Source organism: Wyeomyia smithii, chromosome 1 (assembly GCF_029784165.1).
Source record: "Wyeomyia smithii strain HCP4-BCI-WySm-NY-G18 chromosome 1, ASM2978416v1, whole genome shotgun sequence".
In the NCBI taxonomy this organism is placed as follows: Eukaryota; Metazoa; Arthropoda; class Insecta; order Diptera; family Culicidae; genus Wyeomyia; species Wyeomyia smithii.
In genome coordinates, this window is record NC_073694.1 from 126,079,975 (window position 1) to 126,102,773 (window position 22,799).

At 39.9% G+C, this 22,799-nt stretch overlaps 2 protein-coding genes across 4 annotated transcripts in view; one reads left to right on the top strand and one right to left on the bottom strand.

Annotated features, from left to right (window-relative positions):
- Window positions 1-14,600, top strand: part of LOC129723146 (uncharacterized) — a 425,361-nt gene extending 410,761 nt beyond the window's left edge. The window contains exons 2-3 of one of the 2 annotated variants that reach the window (XM_055677278.1): window positions 12,569-14,467; window positions 14,532-14,600. In XM_055677278.1, the coding sequence (XP_055533253.1) occupies window positions 12,570-13,478 (909 nt within the window). In that variant the 5' untranslated portion in view covers window position 12,569 and the 3' untranslated portion in view covers window positions 13,479-14,467; window positions 14,532-14,600. Of the gene's footprint in view, window positions 1-11,263; window positions 14,468-14,531 lie in introns of those variants that run through there. The other variant, XM_055677199.1, reaches the window with a different exon arrangement.
- LOC129722889 (isocitrate dehydrogenase [NADP], mitochondrial-like) overlaps window positions 1-22,799 on the bottom strand; it is a 104,870-nt gene that overhangs the window by 1,962 nt on the left and 80,109 nt on the right. The gene's annotated exons all lie outside the window — the stretch shown is intronic.

The following is a 22,799-nucleotide window of genomic DNA, read 5'->3' on the forward strand; positions in this document are numbered from 1 at the left end:
TTCGCTAAATTTTGTGGAGAAGCGACAATAGAAATAATTAGAAAAACTGTGAGTTGCTGATGGCGTACGTAAATTGCTACGAAAGATGAACATATTTTACTGCGAAAGTTACTTTTGTCGTTTTTTTTTACCCTAGAATGGAGTTTCAGTTATCGTACAAGCCACAGGAGCATTTTGAAGAACGAGCACAAGGTGTAGATTGAATTTTTGGCACACCAAGAACTTCGGTAAATTGCAATGCGCTTGAAATTATGACAACTTTGGTTCTACTTTTTCGATTCAGATAATAATTGAATTTTCATGAAAACATTCCTAAGAATCACTACACTTTTCACTTTTTATTCACTTTCACTATTTAATTCTATCACTTTTCACTTGCAAATACGTATTTCGGCACTGTATACAGTCCAAATAAGCACTGACGAAGGCACTATGTCAGTGCCGAAATACGTATTTGCAAGTGAAAAGTGAAAAGTGATAGAATTAAATAGTGAAAGTGAATAAAAAGTGAAAAGTGTAGTGAAAATTTTTCTATCAAGACGCTCGAACATAAGTGGATTCCTAAGAATGTTTTTCTCAATGCAAGCTAAATAATTTTTGTTATTCTTGTTTTTACAAAATCAAATATGAATACCGTTTCGTGAACCTCTTACTGTAAATAGCTTTAAAAAGTAATTGCTTTCGTTTATTTAACCAAAACAGATCAAAGTGGTCCAAATCTTACAAAACACGAGCAATAAATATAGCGATATGACTATTTACATATTAAAAAGTTAGCGATTAGCGATTAGCGAAAGTTCCGCTAATGTGGGTTTAGCGTTTAGCGATTATCGAGCTAAATTTTCCGGTTAGCGACTTAGCGATTAGCGTCGCTAAATTTTCGATTAGCGGTGCCCACTACTGCTTATCAGACTAATAAAAATATCTTGATCCTTTAGAAAATTTTTTAGTGTGACCTTTTCCGCTAGCGGCGAAAACATGTTTTACATAGATGCAATTGATTGACAAATTACAACGATGTTTTTGTTTGTATTTACTTTTGTTTCATATAACAGTTTATCATTCTGATAACCTGCATGGCAATCGATCGAGACAATCCGCTGTTTGTTACTGGGGGCGAAACAGGCAGATTAGTGCCCACGGGGCCGATAAAAACCCCGATAGCCTGACTCGATTCCCGTTGTCATGATTTCACTCTCAAAAACGCAAGATTAATATGCTCAGCAAAGTGTTCAGTTCCTAGTTCACTTTTTCCAGCAACGGCTACAGTGACTTTTGGTTTTTGTGTTCGTTTTTTTGTGTATACTGGTAAATGAACATGGCCAATAAAACAAACGTACATTGAATCGGTCCGTAAATTTCTAATAAAATTCACGTGTATTTTCGCACTAGAGGTCATGAAAGGTTGTGAATTTTCAAGTATATCGGGTGTCGCGTGTGTAAGATACAAATTAGTTAGAGTGGAGTGAAAATTAGAAGATCAAAAATGGAAGTGATTATGCAGTGTAAATTGGCACAGAAGATATAGTTCGCCATTCGTGTACGTTTTGATTTTTACCAAGTGAACGGTAGTGTTAGTGAAAAGAGAGTGGAAACCGTAAAGAAGGAATGAGGTTCAACACGTCCTCTCCACTGACATCGATTGGGTTTGTGTGTGTTTTTTTTTATCTTCCGCTGAGCTTTGCGCGCAGCGAAGTGCAAAGCTTTCTTGCATTTGTGGTTCCTGCTGCTGGCTCGCAAAATGCAACTGGAGAGACAGGAAGCAGAAGCTAAGTATTGGTTTTGGTGATATTTCACGTCGTGTTTGAAACGGGATCAGAGTGAAATTGTGACTACCTATGTTAACGCACACAGCTTTTCTTCCATTCGATTTGAACGGCATGTGAGCGAGAGAGAATTTGTTTTTTTTTTCTGCCTTTTGTGCTGCTTACGACCGCAGAGGCACCTTCGAAGATGCCGATTTTCTGATTCTTTCTCTCTCGATCACTTGCTGTGTGTGTTGGGTAGCGCGTTCATGTGTTCATGATTTTTTTTACGTTGCATCAACTTGCAAGTTGCAGTAGGCTGACATGAGAATGTGTGTTCAGCAAATAGACCATCGCACGGTGACGTCGCGCACTTGCGTTTGACAGCTATTGGTGACTTTGTTTGCCTTCGGGGGATGCAGTTTGGTTCTAAATTATAGCAGATCATTTCAGTTGTGACCAGTGATGCCACATATATAGATTTGTCTGCTTTTATACAGATTTCTTGCGTATTTTTCATACAGATGGCTGCATGCAGATTGCAGATTTTCTGGAAATAATACAGATTTTTTTGGTTTTCATGGGGTAGAAATTGAACTTCTTGATGTGGTTGAAAAGCGGAGATTGGCTCGGATGTGGTTCAGCGTGTCGTAGGTTTTACTATATTCATATGCTACTATAAATCTTTGAACACGCTAACTTTCACAAGATCGAATTGATAGTTTTACAATAGAGTTTGATCATCTATCATTCACACGCGACAAATATCTAAGTGCTTCGTCTGTCATGAAGAGTTCTGATCGGTTACGGTCATTTAACCATATTTAACCCTAGTATTTTTATGATTTTCCTAGCTTTTGGACAAATGTTGATACACTTGAATTGTTTTTTTTAATTCAATAATGTTTAAATCTTGTTGGATGCAATTTTTTGTTTTTGAATTTTAAGGGCTTTGGATGCATGTAAATTTGCCAGTTTTTGAATTCATTAGGATACTTAGCTCATTCCAAATTATATTACAAGAGAAAAACGCCTTGTAGATCTTATATCCTCCACAATTGCGGTCGGCTTACAGTTTCCGAATAAAGTTTAACGTCTTACGAAATAAAGCTACTTATTGATTCGTGAATGCGTAAATTAAGGTGTTCATGAGCAGAAACGCGTTAGAGTCGTACGATACGTAAGGTAACCGAAATTACTTAACCTCCACGATTCGCTTGTATCCCGGCACTGCAAATATGATGAGGTTTCAAACATGTTGGCACCTGGCGCGCTTTCGTGAGTTCATATATCGAAGATCGCACCACTAACCCCGGGAAAGTGCGTGCACGTCGGGTTCAAAATTGGAAGGGTCGGTCAGTTCCTCTATCAGTACAAAGCTCGTTATTCCCGTCGTACTACTAAAATCAATGAAACAAAACGTCTTAGATACATAGAAGATAGGTTCGCGAAGAATATCTTAGTGGACGAGGGCCCATAAATACCGCCAAGAGTTTTATCGTATGTAGAGAAGAAACGCGACAAACAACTAACACAAAATTCCTATACCCGTGGTGCTTGTGGAGTGTGCAGGAGTATATCCGGCCTCTAGTAACAACAAGTATCGAACTAACACCCCTTTCCTTCCTTCCTTTGATCTAAGTTCTGGACCGGCAGGCGTCGGTACTGATCAGCATGCAGGGGTTATTGGAGATGCACATCGAAAAGCTAAATCCCAAGCAGGAATCACTAAATTCGATTTACAACTCCAATCGATCCTGATCAGTAACGAAGTGGCAACCGGTGGTGATCAATCAAGCTCAAGCTCAAGCTATAACAGTTTATCATTCTATTTTGCATTGAATTTTACTATCAAATTGAAAAGTATATAATAATTTACTCGTCCACAGATACGACGCATTTCCATTATTACTTGTAAACATCTCCAACATCAAAAAATAAGTAACATCAATAAACAAAACTGAATATCTTTCACTAAGTTTCTTCAAATGTTCAGTTTGCTTGCGAGTGTGCTAGTGTGCGGATTCAAAAAACAAAATAGTTGCAGCAGTTGCAAAAATTTGAGCAGATCACAGGAAAATTAGAGAGCCAAAATAAAGCTACGTAATTAACCTTAGGGGGGGGTCCGACTTTGTGACGAAATGCTACGATGGGGGAGGAGGGGGTCAACAAAAACCAAAAAAAAAGCTCGTCATTTATGTATGCTCCCTTACCTGTAAGGCATACATACATAACGTAACGCTCACAGCGGGAAGGGGAGTGTCCTTGAGCGTTACGATTGGTTAAACAGGGGAGGGGGGAGGTAGATCAGCGTTACGTAACAAAAAATTTTCGAAGAGACTTTCCAAAAACGAGCATTATTATTAACCGAATTCTTCTATTGCGTGCGTTACGTATTTTTTTTAGGGGGTAGGTGTTGACGTTACGTTTCGTTCCAATAGGGGAGTTATCCCAAAAATGGGTTTTTGCGTTACGTAATTTATGAAGGTAGCTAATTAGCTTTTTCAAAATTTGATGCTGATCGGTTCAATGAGGTTGAGATTTCTAAAATGCAGTAAAATTATTGTCACAGAATGGTGTTCGATATCGGAGCGTGTAGGGTCCAGAAAGACAGGTGTGAAATTCGATCCGAAGATCGATCGGATCCGAACCTTCAGAGTCAGTTTTTTTAGGACCGGACCGGAACGGAGTCATTCGGTAAAAAAACAAAAAAATAAAAATGAAATAATAACATCAATTAGAAAACACAACACACTAAAGTCGTTTTTTACGCGTCTTATGTGCAGGTTTTAAAATTTTTCGCGGTTTTTACACGGATTTTGAAATTTATGCGGATTGCCAAGAAAAGTTTGGTTTTACGCGAGTTGTTTTTTGACGATTTTTTTTAAACGTTCATTCAATGTGTCGGTTGAATTTCTAAAATCGAATGTTGATGCTTGTACCTTCCCTTTTATTCAAAATGTTTTCATAATAAAATTTCCTGAATTTCCTTAAAATATCAGATTTTTTAACAAACCGCGCCGTATTCGTCATAGGAATCGCCGCGTACACTGTATGGCGACGACCCAGTCAACCACAAATCGTATATTAATGTGTGAAAATTATCGCAAATAAATCTCAACGAAGTCGAAATCGTAAACCAAGTGTATTATCATGCGCAGAAATTAACCCTCTAGTGCCCAATGCCGCCATTTGGCGGGCTTCAGTCGAAGTTTTGAAAAGCCTCGATAAATACTTAAAAGTGTTTATAATGGTTCATAGTAATTTTACCGAAACCCGTCTAGAAATTAACTAGGGCACTAGAGTGTGAAACAGATCATTTTCAATCGGAAATTATCGTATATAAATACGTGTATCAATAAATTGCATACCATTATTCCTCAGTACGTATATCGCCTCCAAAATAGTACACATATGCTGTTTTTTTGCGGATATTGGAATCGAAACATTATTATACGTATGAAAATGTTGACTGGGGAATTCGATGGGTTTTGTTTCAAAAGAAACAGATAATATAGCATTAGTTTCCCTAATGCTTCTTCCTGGAAAACTAAATATATGTCATGGAAACGCCCAAAGTATCTGTGCAAGAAGATCAGCTAAACTCGACGAAGTGAAAAATCTGCTACAAGATTCTAAGGTCAGTCTTGCTTGTTTCACAGAATCGTGGTTGTCACCCAAAGTTAATAATCGAGCCGTAGCTATTCCTGGGTATAAAATCATTCGTAATGACCGACTGTACATGCGCGGGGGTGGAATTGTGTTTTATTGCAAGGAACATTTGCGTTGTAACAAAGTTTACAGTACGGTGTTAGACATTGATTCAGATGATAAAACGGAATGCCTTGCATTGGAAACAACAGTTCACCTCAAATCAGACCACGACGTATGTATAACGCTTCGCCTCACAGTTTTTCGTTTCGACCATGGGACATCAAGTCAAATGCAACAGGTCTCGATGGATTGCCTATAAGCTCCATCAAAATCGTTCTCCCTCTACTCTTGCAACAATTTACCCACATTTTCAATACCATCATTGAATCTGCAAGTTTTCCTGTAGCTTGGAAGCAAGCGAAGATTCTTCCCCTCCGTAAAAAACCTCATGTTCACGCGCTAACGAATTTGAGACCGATTAGCATTTTGTGCGCAATGTCGAAAGTTTTTGAAAAGCTAATGAAGAAGCAAATGACAGCCTTCATTTCTGCGAATCGTTTACTCTCGGATTGTCAAGCTGGTTTTCGTAAAGGCCACAGCATCAAGACAGCGACCTTGCGTGTTTATGACGACTTAGCAATAGCAATTGACAAAAAAGGTACCGCCATACTACTCCTTCTTGATTTTTCCAAGGCTACGATGATACGATATCGCACCGCAAGCTATGTTCAAAACTTGAAACTAAGTTTAATTTTTCGTCTAATGCAGTGAATCTTGTAGAATCGTATCTTCATGGAAGGACGCAAGCAGTTTTTTGTGGTGAACATTGTTCTGAAATTGGAGATGTAACTTCTGGCGTACCACAGGGTTCAGTGATTGGTCCTTTGTTGTTTTGCTGCTACATCAACGATCTCCCAACAGTGCTACGATGGTGCTCGATTCAAATGTACGCCGATGATGTGCAACTATACATTAGGCGTTTTGGACCCTCTGCTCGCGAACTCGTACGAATGGTGAACGAAGATCTGACAAGAGTTGCTGATTGGTCTGACCGTAACGAGCTTCACGTAAACCAAACAAAAAGCAAGGCAATATTCGTCAAAGGCTGTCGGCGCAATACGGCTTCTACCAATTTGCTGCCTGCTATCGTCATGAAAGGACAAACCATTGAATGGGTTGAAAAAGCTGTAAACCTTGGCTACGTGTTTCAATCTGATTTGGAGTGGGACGGATTAATCAACCAACAATGCGGTAAAATCTACAGTTGTCTACGATCGCTCAACAGTACAGCGTCCTCGGCACCTACGAACGTTCGTCTGAAATTGTTCAAAGCTTTAGTACTACCCCACTTCTTGTTCGGAGATCTTCTGCATATAAGCCCTAACGCAAGCTCTATAAACAGGTTACGAGTTGCACTCAATTTCTGTGTCCGTTTCGTGTATGGTCTAAACCGCTACGCGAGAGTTAGTCATCTCCAGCACAATTTAATCGGATGCTCGCTACAAAACCTATACGCATACCGATCCTGTGTGTTTTTATGGAAACTTTCCAAACGCAATCAAAGCCGTCGTTTGCAAAACTACATAATTCCACGAAACAGTACGACAAGCTACGCAAACACAATGTTCGTCAGAGGTGTGATAAATTGGAATATGATGCCTTCTACAATTAAACGCTCGACTTCGGAAGCAAGTTTCAAGAGGGGCTGCCTCGAATTTTGGAACTCTGGAGAAACATAATTGTAAATTAATGTTAAAGTAAAGTAAAAATAGTAGATTAGTTAAGTCATTGACATGTATAAAACTTTGACAAAACGGAGGTAGTAATTTAAAAGGTTTCACCTTACACTATCAGATAACAAATAGATGAAATGAAATAATGTTTTTCAGTATTTAGCACTAAAACGTGCAACGTACGTACGTTCAATAAGTTTAAAGAAAGTTTACCTGCCGTAAACATTGACATTAGAAAAAATATTTTCGGTAGCAATATTAGCTGGGGTAATAGGTGTACAATTATTTTCTAGCGTGTTTTGCTTACCCATATTAGCGGTCATTTTCGAACTTCCAACATTTGGCGGTGAATGTTCGAACTACCTGTAACCTGTGCATATGTTAAACGAGTATGCAGAGGGGTAGAAGAAGTGGGCGTTATTGGTACGCTTGGAGAATTTTGTTTTGAAGTTTGTTTTGATTGGGAAATTGAATTTTGTTTACCTTGCCTTGCCTTAACAATTGCTAAACGGACTGGGCATTGATAAAAAATTGACATATGGTTGCCGTTACAATTCGCACAGCGAAAATTTTTACTCTCTTTTACAGGACATGTGTCCTTTTTATGAGAAGAGTCTCCACAAATAAGACATTTTTGGTCCATGTTGCAGAATTTTGAACGTTGGCAAGTACGGCATTGGGTGATATGCTTTTCACCTCCGCCAGACTTTCGATACATTTCCCATTTCACTCGCACATTATAAATAGCATGTGCTTTGTCAAAAAATTTCAAATTTTTAACCTCACTGCGGTTAAAATGAATTAAATAATTAACAAGGGAAATTCCAGTTCGCTGACTGCTTTCGCTTCGTGATTTTTGTTTCATTAGAATTACTCGGGTAGAGGCTATGCCAAGTAATTCTGTTAAAGTAAGTTTGATCTCATCAACGGTTTGATCGTTGGTGAGACCTTTCAATACGACCTTGAACGGCTTGGCGCTCTTAGTGTCATATCTAAAAAATTTATACATCTTTTCAGTCAAATACTGAATAAGACGATTACGACCCTTAATAGAGTCGGCTAATAAGCGGCATTCGCCTCTACGACCAATTTGATATGTAACTTTAACGTCAGAAACAAACGTTGAAAGTTCCTTTTTGAAAATATTGTATTCAGAAGAAATAGTTACCACAATAGGTGGAACTTTCTCCTTTTTAAAAAATTTACATTTTGTATAGTTTTATTACTAATAACTTCCATTTCGCCAGCTTCTTGCTCAGGCAAAATATCAAAAGGATTGTCACTACAGACACTCGAAGAGTCAGAAAGAGATGCCTCTCTTTTCCTCCCCGCAGCGATGCGAGGTTTCTTTTTCCGTCCTGCCATTTCAGGTGATACGAAAAAAGTTTAAACAAATAAATTCAAAAGTAGGTAGTCTTGAGAAAGACTGATGGGAAATAGCTTTCAGGTAGTCTTTAATAGACACACTGACAAAACACAAACTTTGAAGCTATAGGCAGTCAAAGACCAGTCCACAAGCAACCGAAAACACGTCTGATCTGTAGGACAGTTCAAGACGCACTGATCTGTACAGATCATGCTTTGTGCAGCTAAACACGGTAAGAGTCGAAACCCCATCAATGGATAATTTTTTACTGTCATATGAGGCTGTCAAAAAAAAATAAAATAAATTTAAAAATGTGAAATGGGTAAAATTGTACGCAATAGGAAGACATAATCTTAGAAAAAATGGTCATTTTTTACCCATTAATGGGTGAAAAAATACTTCAGGTGTCTTTTTAGTTTTGTTCACTATTCGTCAATGATTGTCATGGAAGAACTTAAAAAGAGACTCGATGCTGCGTCGTTTGAGAAATTGCAAGGTAAATAGTATGTAGTATCAAGTATTAAATTTTACAATGTGAGAGTGTCTTATATTAGGTCTAGAATGACCACTATCTGGCTGCAATACCTTTTTTGCAGAGAATTGCGATTCTGACAGTTGCTGATAGCAGATAAAATACTCCTGTATTCGTAAATAAGAGTCATTTTTATATATTTGCAAGTCATTAAAAATAACTGATTTCACTTCCCCTTGTTTTCACTTTTTTGAGTAATAACCACAAAATTTCCGTTTTTGCGTGGATTTAGGTTTCACTTAAATATGGGTAAAATTTCACCCATTTTCTTGAGAAAATTTATTTCTCAAAATGAGTGAAATTGTACCCAGTTTTAAACGTTTGATCGGTATACCTGTTAATGGGTAAATCGAGTTTACCCATTAAATGGGTTTGCTCACTTTTTGTCGAAATGGTTGAAAAAGTACCCATTATTGGGTTTTCCTTTCCTACCGTGAAGATTAAGTGACGATTGACTAATATTCGTTTAATTTTTAACACCGCACGAGGGTTTCAATACGGCAACAAAGTTTATTGATATGAGCAGTTTGTTAATCTAGTGACGCTTTGCATGATATATCTGTTTTTTTTTTCGACCAAATCAGCTAAACTGATCTCCCGAAATTTAGTAGCAGCGAGCGAGACGAATGGTTTGCGTTTTTTTTATTTGATGACTGTTGTTCACTGCGGGAATAGGTAGTAAGTCATAAACACCGTAGTTCGTTTTATTTCGGTCAATACAAGAAAAACTAGTGACGATTCCCGTGGGCTTGGTAAGTGCGGAGAGAAGCTTCCCAGCAATACCAAGATTGAAAACGTAGCTTCCCACCCAGGATCAATTCTACAACCTAGCTATCCTCAATATCGGATTAGCGTTGCTGAAAGTGGTTGGCGTTGACGCAGTGGTCAAGATATTCAATACATCTCTTCGCAGATTCAATCCCGATTGAACTAATTTTTTTTTACTGTTACGACACTATTTTATACGTTTTTAAATAAGCGCATTTTACCTCTTTTTAACCTATTTTTAAATGAAAAGTATGGAAAATAGCTCCCAAATGAAATTTTCCTTAGTTGCGCCCATGAAAATAAGCTTTTTAAATTGGTCTATAGCGCTCAATTTATGCTAGCCCTGCTTGACCGGCATGTACGCCTATACATAGAAGTTCAGGAGATAAGAGTCCGGGGAGCTGGAAAGCTACAAAGTCTTATCGAGAAAATAAGTCAAATTCTCCCGACACCACGCTTAGATTATATTCGGCGTGTGGACCAGTGCACCGTCCTGTTAAAGGACGTAATGATACTTGCCGTTGAGGTCCCCAAGTGCCCGAGTCACTACCTTCTTCAGATCATCGGTTTCTCTGAATGCGGTGTTGATTGTTACGTTTTGATGTGGGACTACGTTCTTCACTATACTGGGCTACATTCTGTGAAAACTGAAATGAACATGTAACGTTTCTGGTTGGCAAAATGGAAGTTTCCATATGCTAATAGTTCTCAAACAACTGTACCGATTTCAATAGTTAATATACCGACGAATAGCAAATATATATAAAATTTGTACAACATGATAGTTATACTTACCATTTTCTTATTACTAGGTGAAAATAACGGAAAAGTTTCAAGGTCACATATCTACAAACATTTTCCATACGATTGACTTATTTCTCTACCGCAGACATCAAAAACATAGAAGAAATGGTTTTGACGCATTCAGTCACTGGCTAGCAATGCCAGCCAATTGGCATCGCGTTCATCACCCGACGTATGCGACGTGGAAAGGAAGCAGAGATGCTACCACGTGATTGGTTCTTCCCACCTCCCTGGTACTGTTACTGGTAATAATACCCATAGTTTGACAGTTATACAACGATGAAAGGAAATTCATGTCAGTAGACTTGTCAGGTTGTCTGTTCCCAAAGTCAGTGTTTGTTTACAGTGATGGTGCGAACATATATGTATTAGAAAATCTTTAAGACCGAATTGGTCAAAAATGGCACTTCACGTGAAATTGGCCACTATAAGGTTTGATGCAACATCCTTGACATCCCGTAGCAAACGTTGACACATTTGTTGTAATTATATACACCTTCAAAGTATGTTTTATAAGGATGCTCATTACAGCCAGTGGGTGTTCACCATGCCCCAGTGGGTTGCATAGTGCCACACACCGATTGATTGCTAGTTTTTTACCATTATACAATAAACTTTTTATTTTTTTTTTTTTGGTTAGCGAATGGCTGGACACGTGTCACTTGAGATCCTATTGTGGTCATTCACCTCTGCCCAGCAACTCCTATCCCAACCTCCACGTGGTGCCGACCGGGATACGAGTAACCTTAGCGGAGATCGGGTAACCAACCCCGGTGGAAACTTTGGTCGTATGCTGACTGGGAAGGGGGAACGCACGCGGATGTTTCCCCATGTTAGGGTCGGCGTACAACAGCGTCTCATCCGGAGCGGGCGGCTGAATCATGAAATGCGGTGTCTCGCCAGCTATATCGAAGACGGCAGCCCCGTCGCGAGACTAGGTATCGCAGCCGGAATAATCGGCATAGACCTAGGCGAACGAAAAGGACAACGATTATTGGAAACTCGGTACTTGGAATGTAAGGACTCTACTCGAACCGGCACGCGCAAGTATCCTGGCTAGAGAGCTGCGGAAAGTGAATGTGGAGGTTGCAGCTATCCAAGAGGTGCGGTGGCCGAAATCGGGAGAACGCGAATTCCGAGCAGTAGATCCTATTGCGGACACTTTATTTAAGTACCACATCTACTATAGCGGCGGCGTGAAAGCAGAAAGAGGAGTCGGTTTCGTGCTAATTGGAAAACAGATGAAGCGTGTCATTAGATGGAGGCCCATCAGTGACCGTATATGCGTGTTGAGAATTAAGGGCAAATTCTTTAACTACAGCCTAATAAATGTGAACGCACCGACCAACGAGAAACCCGATGACGAAAAGGAGGAGTTCTATGAGCTCCTGGAAAAGACATACAATGAGTGCCCAGGACACGATATAAAGATTGTCATCGGAGATGCAAATGCACAGGTCGGGCAGGAAGACTTCTTCCGCCCCGTAACTGGTAGGGAAAGCTTCCACTCTACTACGAACGACAATGGCCTGAGGCTTGTTAATTTCGCTGCAGTTAGGGGGATGGCTATCTGTAGCACCACGTTCTGATCGATGGACGGCACTTTTCAGACGTTACAGATGTGAGGTCGTTCAGAGGACCGAACGTTGACTCGGATCACTATATCGTAGTAGCCAAAATCCGCGCCCGGCTGTCCAACGTGCTGAAATCCAAGGCAACGAGGAGGATGCAGTTGAACATCCAGCGGCTATCACTTGAAGGAGTGGCTGCAGAGTACTCGCAGAAGGTTGATGAACGGATTGAGGAAAAGTTGAAGGGAACCTGAATGAACAGTGGAGGCACAAGTGTTGGGTACAACTGCGGCAGCTGCGCCCAATGAGTGGTTTGACGCTGAGTGCCAGCGAGTGACGGAGGAGAAGAACCGCGCCAGGGGTCACATGTTGGCCACGGCTGTGACTCGTCAGAGCATGGGTAGATATCGTGATGCAAGAGCCGCTGAAAAGAGACTCCATCGCCGGAAGAAACGACAGCATTGGGAGCGTATTCTTGCGGAGGCGGAAGGTTGCTTCTCCAGGCACGATGCGAGGAGCTTCTACAAGAAGGTCAACGGAATCAGGAATCGAAACGTGTCAGCCCCTGTCATGTGCAACGATAGGGAGGGGAACCTGATAACCGATAAAACAGAGGTGGCCAGGCGTTGGAAGGAACACTTCAGTGTGCTGTTGAACGGTGAGGGAAACAGTGGAGTCAAAAGGAGCAGGATGGCTATTGAGAATGATGGTCAAGCTGTGGAGCCACCATCCATAGACGAGGTGAAGAAAGCAGTGAAAGAGCTGAGAAACTGCAAGGCAGCCGGGAAGGACGGCATTCCCGCCGAACTCTTCAAAGTCGGGAGCGAACAGCTGTATCGTGCCATCCATCGGATCATGCTGAGAGTGTGGTCTGATGAAGAATTGCCCTCGGACTGGTTGGAGGGTCTCATATGCCCGATCTACAAAAAAGGCCATTGCCTGGACTGTAGCAATTACCGGGGCATAACTCTTCTCAATACCATGTACAAAATTCTCTCCCGCATCCTGTTCCACAGATTGAGGCCGTTGCAGGAGACCTTTGTTGGCGAGTACCAATGCGGTTTTCGAGGGGGACGCTCCACGACGGACCAAATGTTTACCTTGCGACAAATCCTCGATAAATTTCTAGAATACAATTTGCAGACGCACCATCTGTTCATAGACTTTAGGGCAGCGTACGATTCAGTCAAGAGAAATGAGTTATGGCAGATTATGATTGAACATGACTTCCCAACAAAGCTGATTAGGCTGATACGTGCCACCCTTGAAGGTTCTACATCAAGCGTCAGGATAGCGTCAGGATAGATATCGGACTCGTTCGTGATGTTAGATGGTTTGAAGCAGGGTGGGCTGTCGAACTTATTGTTCAACATCGCATTGGAAGGTGCTATACGGAGGGCTGGTGTGCAGAGAAGCGGCACCATCATTACGAAGTCGCACATGCTTCTCGGTTTTGCGGACGATATCGACATCATTGGTATCAACCGTAGAGCTGTGGAAGAGGCCTTCGGACCTCTCAGGAGGGAAGCTGCGAGATTAGGGCTTGTCATAAACGCTGCCAAAACGAAATACATGGTGGCTGGCAGAGTGCGTGGTAGTCCGTCGGAGGTTGATGCTGCGGTGGTGCTAGATGGGGAAACATTTGAAGTAGTCGACGAATTTATTTACCTGGGAACATTAGTGACATGTGACAACGAGGTTAGCCGTGAGATTAAGAGGCGTATAGCAGCCGCAAACAGGGCCTTTTACGGACTACGTAACCAGCTAAAGTCCCGCAGTCTGCAAATCCGTACCAAACTTGCACTCTATAAAACACTGATTCTTCCGGTGGCTCTCTACGGCCATGAACCATTGACGCTGAAAGAGGCTGATCGGCGAGCTCTTGGTGTTTTTGAGCGTAGGATTTTGCCTTCAATCCTTGGCGGTAAACTAGAAAATGGTGTTTGGCGCAGACGCATGAACCATGAAGTGTACCAGGCATACAAATCGGCGGATATAGTCAAGCGGATAAAACACGGCAGGCTTTAGTGGGCTGGGCATGTAGCGAGAATGCCGGATGAGCGTCAAGCGAAGGCTATATTTAGCAGGAATCCCGATAGAGGTCGTCGACTTCGGGGTAGACCCCGCACTCGTTGGATGTGTGCTGTCGACGAGGATGCACGCGAAATAGGTGTTAGGGGCGATTGGAGGATAGCAGCCCAAGACCGAGGGACTTGGCGACGTATTCTGGATTCGGCACTGGATCGATAATCGGTCTGTCGCCCTCAAAGTAAAGTAAAGTAAAGTAAAGTAAAGTAAGTACAATAAACTTTTGAAATTGTGAATAGTGTACCTTTAATGAATTAAATTCAATTATAGTTTTGCACTGCTGATCATTTAAAAACTCAGACGTCTTCGATGTTTAAATCAGCAAGCAAGTTAGGGTGCTCATCATGCTACTATTTTCATTTGCAAAATTTAAAAGATCTGAATTAAAACACAGTTTGTTAGTTTTTTAATTGGTGAAGCCTTTGTTAATGCTTGTCTAAATTATAGAAAGAGCAAGAGATATACAGTCATGGACAAAATAATAAATACACTTGCAGTGTTGGATAATTTTTCGTATTTGCGCGCTGATTTTAATTGTTGTATGATGTTATGTTACGTCATTATGATCCGCAGACACTTTTTTTAAAAATGGGACTGAGAAATGACTGGAGAAATTTCTTTGTCGGTAATTCCGAAAATTTTTTGCGTGAGTTAGTGTTTTTAAAGTGGCGACAAAAATAAATACACTATTGAAATATATATACAAAACAATCCAAATTAGCTTTATTTCTCTACATATTGTTAGCAAAGTGATTTTTCACGTTACAAAACTCATTTTCAAAATTTTGTGGCCTGTTTTTTGTTTTGTAAAGCCATATTCAATCTTCGTGGAATGTTTACCCCCAGGTTTTCACAAGTAGAAGCTGAACTAGCATTTCACGCTGCCTGTGCGACGTTTAGTTCAACCAGGTGAACCTGCATCATGCACAAGGGACAAGCGGAATCCTTTGTCGCAGGTTCACCAAAGAAAACATCAACGTGGCTATTGTCCAAGAGCCATGGGTGAACAAAAATAAAGTCTTAGGACTTTCAACAAATAAGGGTAAGCTCCTTTATGATGATTCTGCGCCTGCACCAAGAGCAGCGCTTTTGGTAAGTAGTAATACCAACTTTACGCCAATTACAGAATTCATCGGACGGGATATATTAGCTGTGCAAGTGGAACTGCCAACGACACGGGGAAAAGCGGAAATAATGGTGGCCTCCGCCTACTTCCCAGGGGAACTAGAAGAAGCCCCTCCCAGGGAAGTACAGGAGTTTATAGCACACTGCAAGAGACAAAATAAGCAGTTCATCGTTGGGTGTGATGCAAACGCCCATCACACAATATGGGGAAGCACAGACATAAACAAAAGAGGTGAGTGCCTTTTTGAATATATACTATCTAATAATATTGATATATGCAATCGAGGTAATAATCCAACTTTTGTAAATGCAATCCGACAAGAAGTGCTCGACCTAACCTTATCGAGCGCTAAACTATCGGAAAAAATCGTCAACTGGCATGTATCTGATGAGATTTCTCTATCGGATCACAAGCAAATTTTGTTTGACTATAACGCAGGGGACTTAGTAACGGAAGTTTATAGAAACCCTAGAAAAACCAACTGGGAGCTTTTTCATTCAAAAATAGTTCGTGATGAATCTACCTTTGAAGGGCAAATCCAGACAATAAAAGAACTGGAGGATTCATCACAACAATTTACGAATAAAATCATAGCCCTTTATAACCAAAGCTGTCCAACCAAGACGCGAGTATCCAACAAAGACGCGCCTTGGTGGAACATAAATCTTGAAAAACTGAGGAAGTTAACTAGAAGGTTGTTCAACAGAGCCAAGTTAACCTCAAATTGGGATGCTTATAGAGAGTCCCTTACGCAATACAATAAAGAAATCAGGAAATCACGCAAAAGGGGATGGAGATTAATGTGTGAACAAATTGAAAGCACCCCTGCAGCTGCAAGAGTACACAAAGCCCTGTCCAAAGATCACACGAATGGCTTGGGCAGAATAAAGAAGGACGACGGTACTTTTACTGCCGGTTGTCTTGAAACACTCAGTGTTATGATGGAGAAACATTTCCCAGGATCACGATCCATTCTAGAAGAAGAAACGCAGGACTCAAATGCGCCATGTGCTGGCTCGACTATCGCTAGGACAAATGCGCATTACATAGCCTGCGATATCTTCACAGAATCGAAAGTGGAATGGGCAATCAACTCATTCGAGCCCTATAAGTCCCCGGGGTTGGATGGATTATTACCAATAATGCTTCAACGGTGTGGAAAGGTAATAATTCCATTCATAACCGAGATATTTAGGGCAAGCCTGACACTTAATTATATACCCACCAACTGGAGAAAAACGAGAGTGATCTTCATACTAAAGGCTGGGAAGCCAACAAAACACTTCCAAAAGCCTTTAGACCAATTAGTCTAACCTCCATTATGTTAAAAATTATGGAAAAACTAATTGACTATCACGTTAAATCAACGTACCTAAAAACCTCTCCGCTGAGTAGGTATCAGTTTGCATATCGAAGCAACATGTCAACAGTGGATGCAATACATATGCTGACGACAAAAATAGCGAAATCTATAGATACAAAAGAAATCGCACTCGCTGCGTTCTTAGACATAGAGGGAGCTTTTGATAATGTATCCCATCACTCAATGTTGAACGCAATGGGACACCATGGGTTTGACACATATACCTCAAAATGGATCAAAACCATGCTGAATAGTCGTGAGATAACTGCAGTATTGGGTAATACTACCCTTACAAGGAACACAACTAAGGGATGCCCGCAAGGTGGAGTTCTATCGCCTTTGCTGTGGTCATTGGTTGTAGACCAGCTACTTAGAAACCTAACTGAGCTAGGTTTCGAAGTGGTCGGATTCGCCGATGATGTTGTGATTCTTGTGAGGGGAAAATTCGACAGTACAGTATCGGAGAGAATGCAGTTAGCTTTAAACTATACTTTGGAATGGTGTAGACAAGAGGGGCTGACCATTAGCCCCTCTAAAACAACCATTATTCCCTTCACCCGGAAAAGAAGGTACAACTTGAAGAGCCTGAAGCTGGGCGAGACTACACTGCAGCTTTCCACTGAGACTAAACATCTTGGAGTAGTTTTAGATAAGAAACTCAGCTGGAATGCACATATTGAATATGTCATCGGTAAAGCTACGAGTGCCCTCTGGGCATGTAGCAAAGCTATTGGCAGAACATGGGGTCTAAGGCCAAGTATGATTTATTGGTTGTACCAGGCAATAATAAGACCAAGAATAACGTATGCCTCGCTAGTGTGGTGGCCTTAAACAAAAGAAAGGTCAACGCAGAACAAGCTTGGTAAGTTGCAAAGGCTAATTTGTAAGCAATTACAGGAGTAATGAAAAGTGCTCCGTCGAAAGCCTTAGATGCAATTCTGCATCTATTACCACTCCACCAGGTAGTGCAACTAGAGGCGGAAAAAAGTGCATTGAGACTAACACACCTCAAAAAAGTACCTGATGGAGATCAGACAGGCCAGCTGGCAATCCTCAAACATTTCCAGCTGAGCAAACATATACCAGGTATCGAAGACTGGATGAATACAGAAGCAAACTTCGAAATACCTTTCAAAATCATAGAGACCGAACGGGAAGTTTGGGAACAAGGTGACCCGAATATCCGACAAGGCTCTGTCGTCTTTTACACAGATGGCTCAAAAATGAATGATTCAACCGGAGCAGGTATAAATGGTCCTGGGATAAGTATCTCGATACCAATGGGCCGTTGGCCTACAGTGTTCCAGGCCGAAATATTTGCAATTTTTGAATGTGCACAAATCTGTTTGGCTAGGAAATACAGGCATGCTAACATATGCATTTTTTCTGATAGCCAAGCAGCACTTAAAGCACTAAAAGCCTTCACATGTACCTCTAAGCTAGTATGGGAGTGCATCCTTTCACTGAAACAACTGGCAGAAAGGAACCAAGTATGGTTATACTGGGTTCCTGGTCACTGCGGAGTGGAAGGCAATGAAAAAGCCGATACGTTAGCTAGACAGGGGTCATGTACCGATTTCATTGGCCCAGAACCGTTCTGTGGGGTGTCATCAAGCGCCTTGAAAGCAGAATTGAAAACCTGGGAACATAGGACAATACAAGAGAACTGGATATGCTCAGTAGGGCTACGCCAGTCTAAACGCTTTAAAAAACCAAGCGTCAAGAAAAGCCAGCAATTGCTTAGTTTAAATAAAAAGGGACTAAGGACAATTACCGGACTGTTTACAGGACACTGTCCAAGTAAGCATCACCTGAAACAAATTGGTCAGTCAGATGACGAAATTTGTCGTCTCTGCGGATTTGAATGTGAAACCGCAGAACATTTGCTCTGCCACTGCAGTGCACTAATACAGCGCAGAATAAGAGCCTTTGGAAAAGGAACTTTGGAGCCTTTTGAGGTCTGGTCTGCGAATCCTAATGAAGTAATACATTTCATACGAAATTCAGTGCCTAATTGGGAGAAAGGGTGCGATATGACAACGACGATCACTTCCATCAATAGTGATACGTCTGCCACGAGTACCTAGACTAAAGAAGAGGTATACCACAAAAGATCAAAATAATGGTCGCAGTGGTCCAAATCTTACAAAAAAAAAAACGTCGGACAGGCAGCGTGGAATGCTAGTTCAGCTTCTACTCGTGAAAACCTGGGGGTAAACATTCCACGAAAATTGAATATGGCTTCACAAAACAAAAAACAGGTCACAAAATTTTGAAAATGAGTTTTGTAACGTGAAAAACCACTTTGCTAACAATATGTAGAGAAATAAAGCTAAATTGGATTGTTTTGTATATATATTTCAATAGTGTATTCATTTTTGTCGCCACTTTAAAAACACTAACTCACGCAAAAAATTTTCGTAATCACCGACAAAGAAATTTCTCCAGTTATTTCTCCATTCTTTTTTCAAAAAGAGTGTCTGCAGATCTTAATGACGTAACATAACATCATACAACAATTAAAATCACTGCGCAAATACGAAAAATCATCCAACACTGCAAGTGTATTTATTTTTTTCTCCATGACTGTATTTAAGTTTTGTCTTTTTCAACTGATTATTTTAGATTTTAGGGGATCTATTCCGATGGTTTTTTTTACATTGTTAAGCGTTCCAAAAATTTATAATTAGTTTAGAGTTGAGGAAAAACATAACTAAAAAATCTTACAGCGATCTGGTTACTTTTTTTTTTTTTTTTAGCTGAAGATCCCCAAAAAACGATTTTTTGATGATCAAGCGAAGGTAAATTTGTTTTTGTTTTTTTTTGTAAGCTTAGTAACTTGAGCTTGTTAATCGCGCAGTTATGTATACAAATGTTCTATTTATTGTTTGCAATTGAGAATTGATTGCGTTAATCAAAAATATATTTTCATTTTCTTTTACATTGAGGTCGCTTTTTACGCAAGGAATACGTGGTGCGTTAAAACATAGAAGATCCTTCTAAGTATTTTCGAAAGTACAAACCATATATAAAAAAGCAGAATTCGAATTTTAAGAAAAATTAGCTGTATTTGCAAAAAAAAAAAATTTAGTTTTTAAATACAGCAATAATCTATTTGGCAACTCTTGCGGACAAAAGCAATATGTTTTCTGGATTCCTCGCTTTATTTTCTTCAAAACTCACATTATAGTATTGTTCGGACGTCTTACGTCTATAAATTGTAGGCAATAGAAAAAAAGTGCTTTTGACAAAAAATGCGTTATCTTGAAACAAAGAGAGGGGTTCCACAGACCGGGGGTATTCCAATCGACACCGAAATTGGATTTTTTTCAAAGTGACACTGGATGAATAATTACACCAACATTGAGCAAAATCTGTGACGGTCGTGTCCAAGTTTGTGCTCTTTCGTGGTCGTTTCCTATGGAATGACCCATATTTACTTTAAAATATGTCATTTGATTCGAAATAATGATCTTTCAAAAATGCCAAAACAAGGAACCTGCAATTTAGAAGAGCTGCTTGTCTCTTAAATCACATTGAGGTTAATTTTTGTACCAAACTTTTGCTATCCCTGGAAGCATTATCCGGTCCGGGTAGCTCCATTTCGGTCCGGTCCGAAAACAAATTGAACTTCAGACCGGACTTTCTTATTATAAACTAAACAATCAGTGGTGGGAACCATTCCGCTAATTCGCCAATCGCTAATTAGTGACGCTAATTTTGGCCTTTGAAATGCTAATCGCTAATTCGCTAATTTTGCAGAGAAAAAAAAACTATTTTCAAAAACTGTGAGTTGCAGATGGCATACATAGATTGCTTCGAATAATGAACATTTTAAAAAAGCATTTATTTTACATAAGAGCAGACTCACTTTTGATGCTCCTTATTTTCACGAAATCCTCAAGTATGACCGTTTTGTGAATTTTGAACCTCTTGTTGTAAATAGCACTTAAAAGTAATTATTTTCGTTTTGTTTTTATGAGCAATACTGCCGGTACCCGCATAACTGTCCCATACTGATTTTGGTCACTTTTGAGTTATCATTGGGAATCGACTTAATTGTTATCATATTTTCTGGAAAAAAATTAAAATTGATACTTTTGTATGGAAAAACATGGCAAAATTCCAAGTTGTTTTTGTCCCATATTGAAAGTACCCGCATTACAGTCCCACTGCATAGTGGTACAAACTGCAAACATATAATTTTACTCCAGATTAGTGTATATCGGATTATTTTAGGCATATAGAAGTATGTCATTTAATTAACTAAACTAATGTTGTTTGTCTGTAGTACAAACTACGTTGCCAATGATACTGCCGGTTGCTGGTTGAATTTTTATATGATGAGACAAAACATGTGAGCACTTTCGAAATGTACCCACATATTTTGTCCCATTTTGACTTTTTTTCAAGTTATATAACGAAAAACCAAATCCATCCATGGTTTTTTGTTCTCAACGATAAACTTGTGCTGTCATGAAACTGTTATGGTCATTGGTCCTGGATGTAATTGCTGGAAATCCGAAAATTCACGGATAATATTAAATCGCCGTTTTCTCAACATGTTGTTTTTCATTATGGGACAGTTATCCGGGTACCGGCAGAATACACATATACATTAGACTGGGACACGGTTATATGGGAAAAAAGCGATGGTGTTATTTTTCGCTCCCATGCACTTTTAGTGTTTCTTATGGGTTCTATAACAACTGTGTAAGTTTTCAGATCGATCGTGGAAACGCCCGATTGGCGCACGATTTTTAAAGCTTCCATACGATTTTATATGGGAGAAAACACTTTTTCGAAACTTTTTATATAGAGATGTCCAGTTGGCTCCTAAGAATATATCAATACATGATATTTATAGAAAATTTTCCTGAGAAAAGCTCTTCTGAAGACCGCAAGGCGCGTACTTTGCTTATGAAGAAAGATATTCACTTCAGACTGAATGAATATCTGACGAACGGCTCAACATTGAATTTTACTAGCAATACTGCTGCAGCATGATGCTGTTGCAAATTCAACCATGTGATAAAAAACGATATCGCTTAAATTATTTTGGAGGACTCCCCGAAGATAGGGGGATTAGGGGCATAATGAGCACACGGGGCGAAATGAGCACCCTTTTTTTAGGCGAAACTACGCATTTTTTAATACAACATGGTCACCATACCATGTTGTATTAAAAAATGCGTAGTTTCGCATAAAAAAAGGCCCCACTCTTCCGTAGTTACTACAATATCTCTTTATGTAGAATAAAAGTGATTTGTCTGTTTAAAATATGGAAATATATTGAGAAAATCAACTTGGTTCCCGAATGTTGGAAAAATTATTATTTTTGCGCGCTACAAAATAAGCTTCTACAGTCGTTTAAATGGGTCAATCAAGTATGTAGACACATCAATATGACGTATGGGTCGTACCCCGAATTTCACCATCATTGAAGTTTTGATTTTAAGCTATAATTAGTATTAAAATCTCATGGTAACTTTAATCAATTCAATAGGGGCGAAATGGTCACCTTTAGGTGAGGTGAAATGAGCACACCTTGTCACATAAACTTATCTGAAATTCATCTCAGTAGACTTGTGAGTTTGTCTGTTCCCATAGTCAGTGTTTGTTTACAGTGATGGTGCGAACATATATTAGAAAATCTTTGAGATCGAATCGGTCAGAAAAAGGGACTGCAGGCAGAATTGGCCATCATAACGCGCGACGGGACATTCACGAAACAAGCCGCCAAGTATCACGGCATCTCGCGACAAACGTTGGCCCATTAGTTGTACTTCAACACAGTTTCAAGATATGTTCTATAAGAGTGCTCATTATACCCCGTGGGTGCTCATTATGCCTCAGTGGGGTGCTCATTGTGCCCCACACATCGACTGATTGCTAGTTTTTGATGCATGAATCTAATTCGTGTTTTTCACCATCATACAAAAAAAATTTCAATTTGTGAATACTGTACCTTCAATTATAGATAGTTAATTCAAGTTTTGCACTGATGACAGCTTAAAATTTTTGTCGTTTCCCATGCCTAAATCAGCAA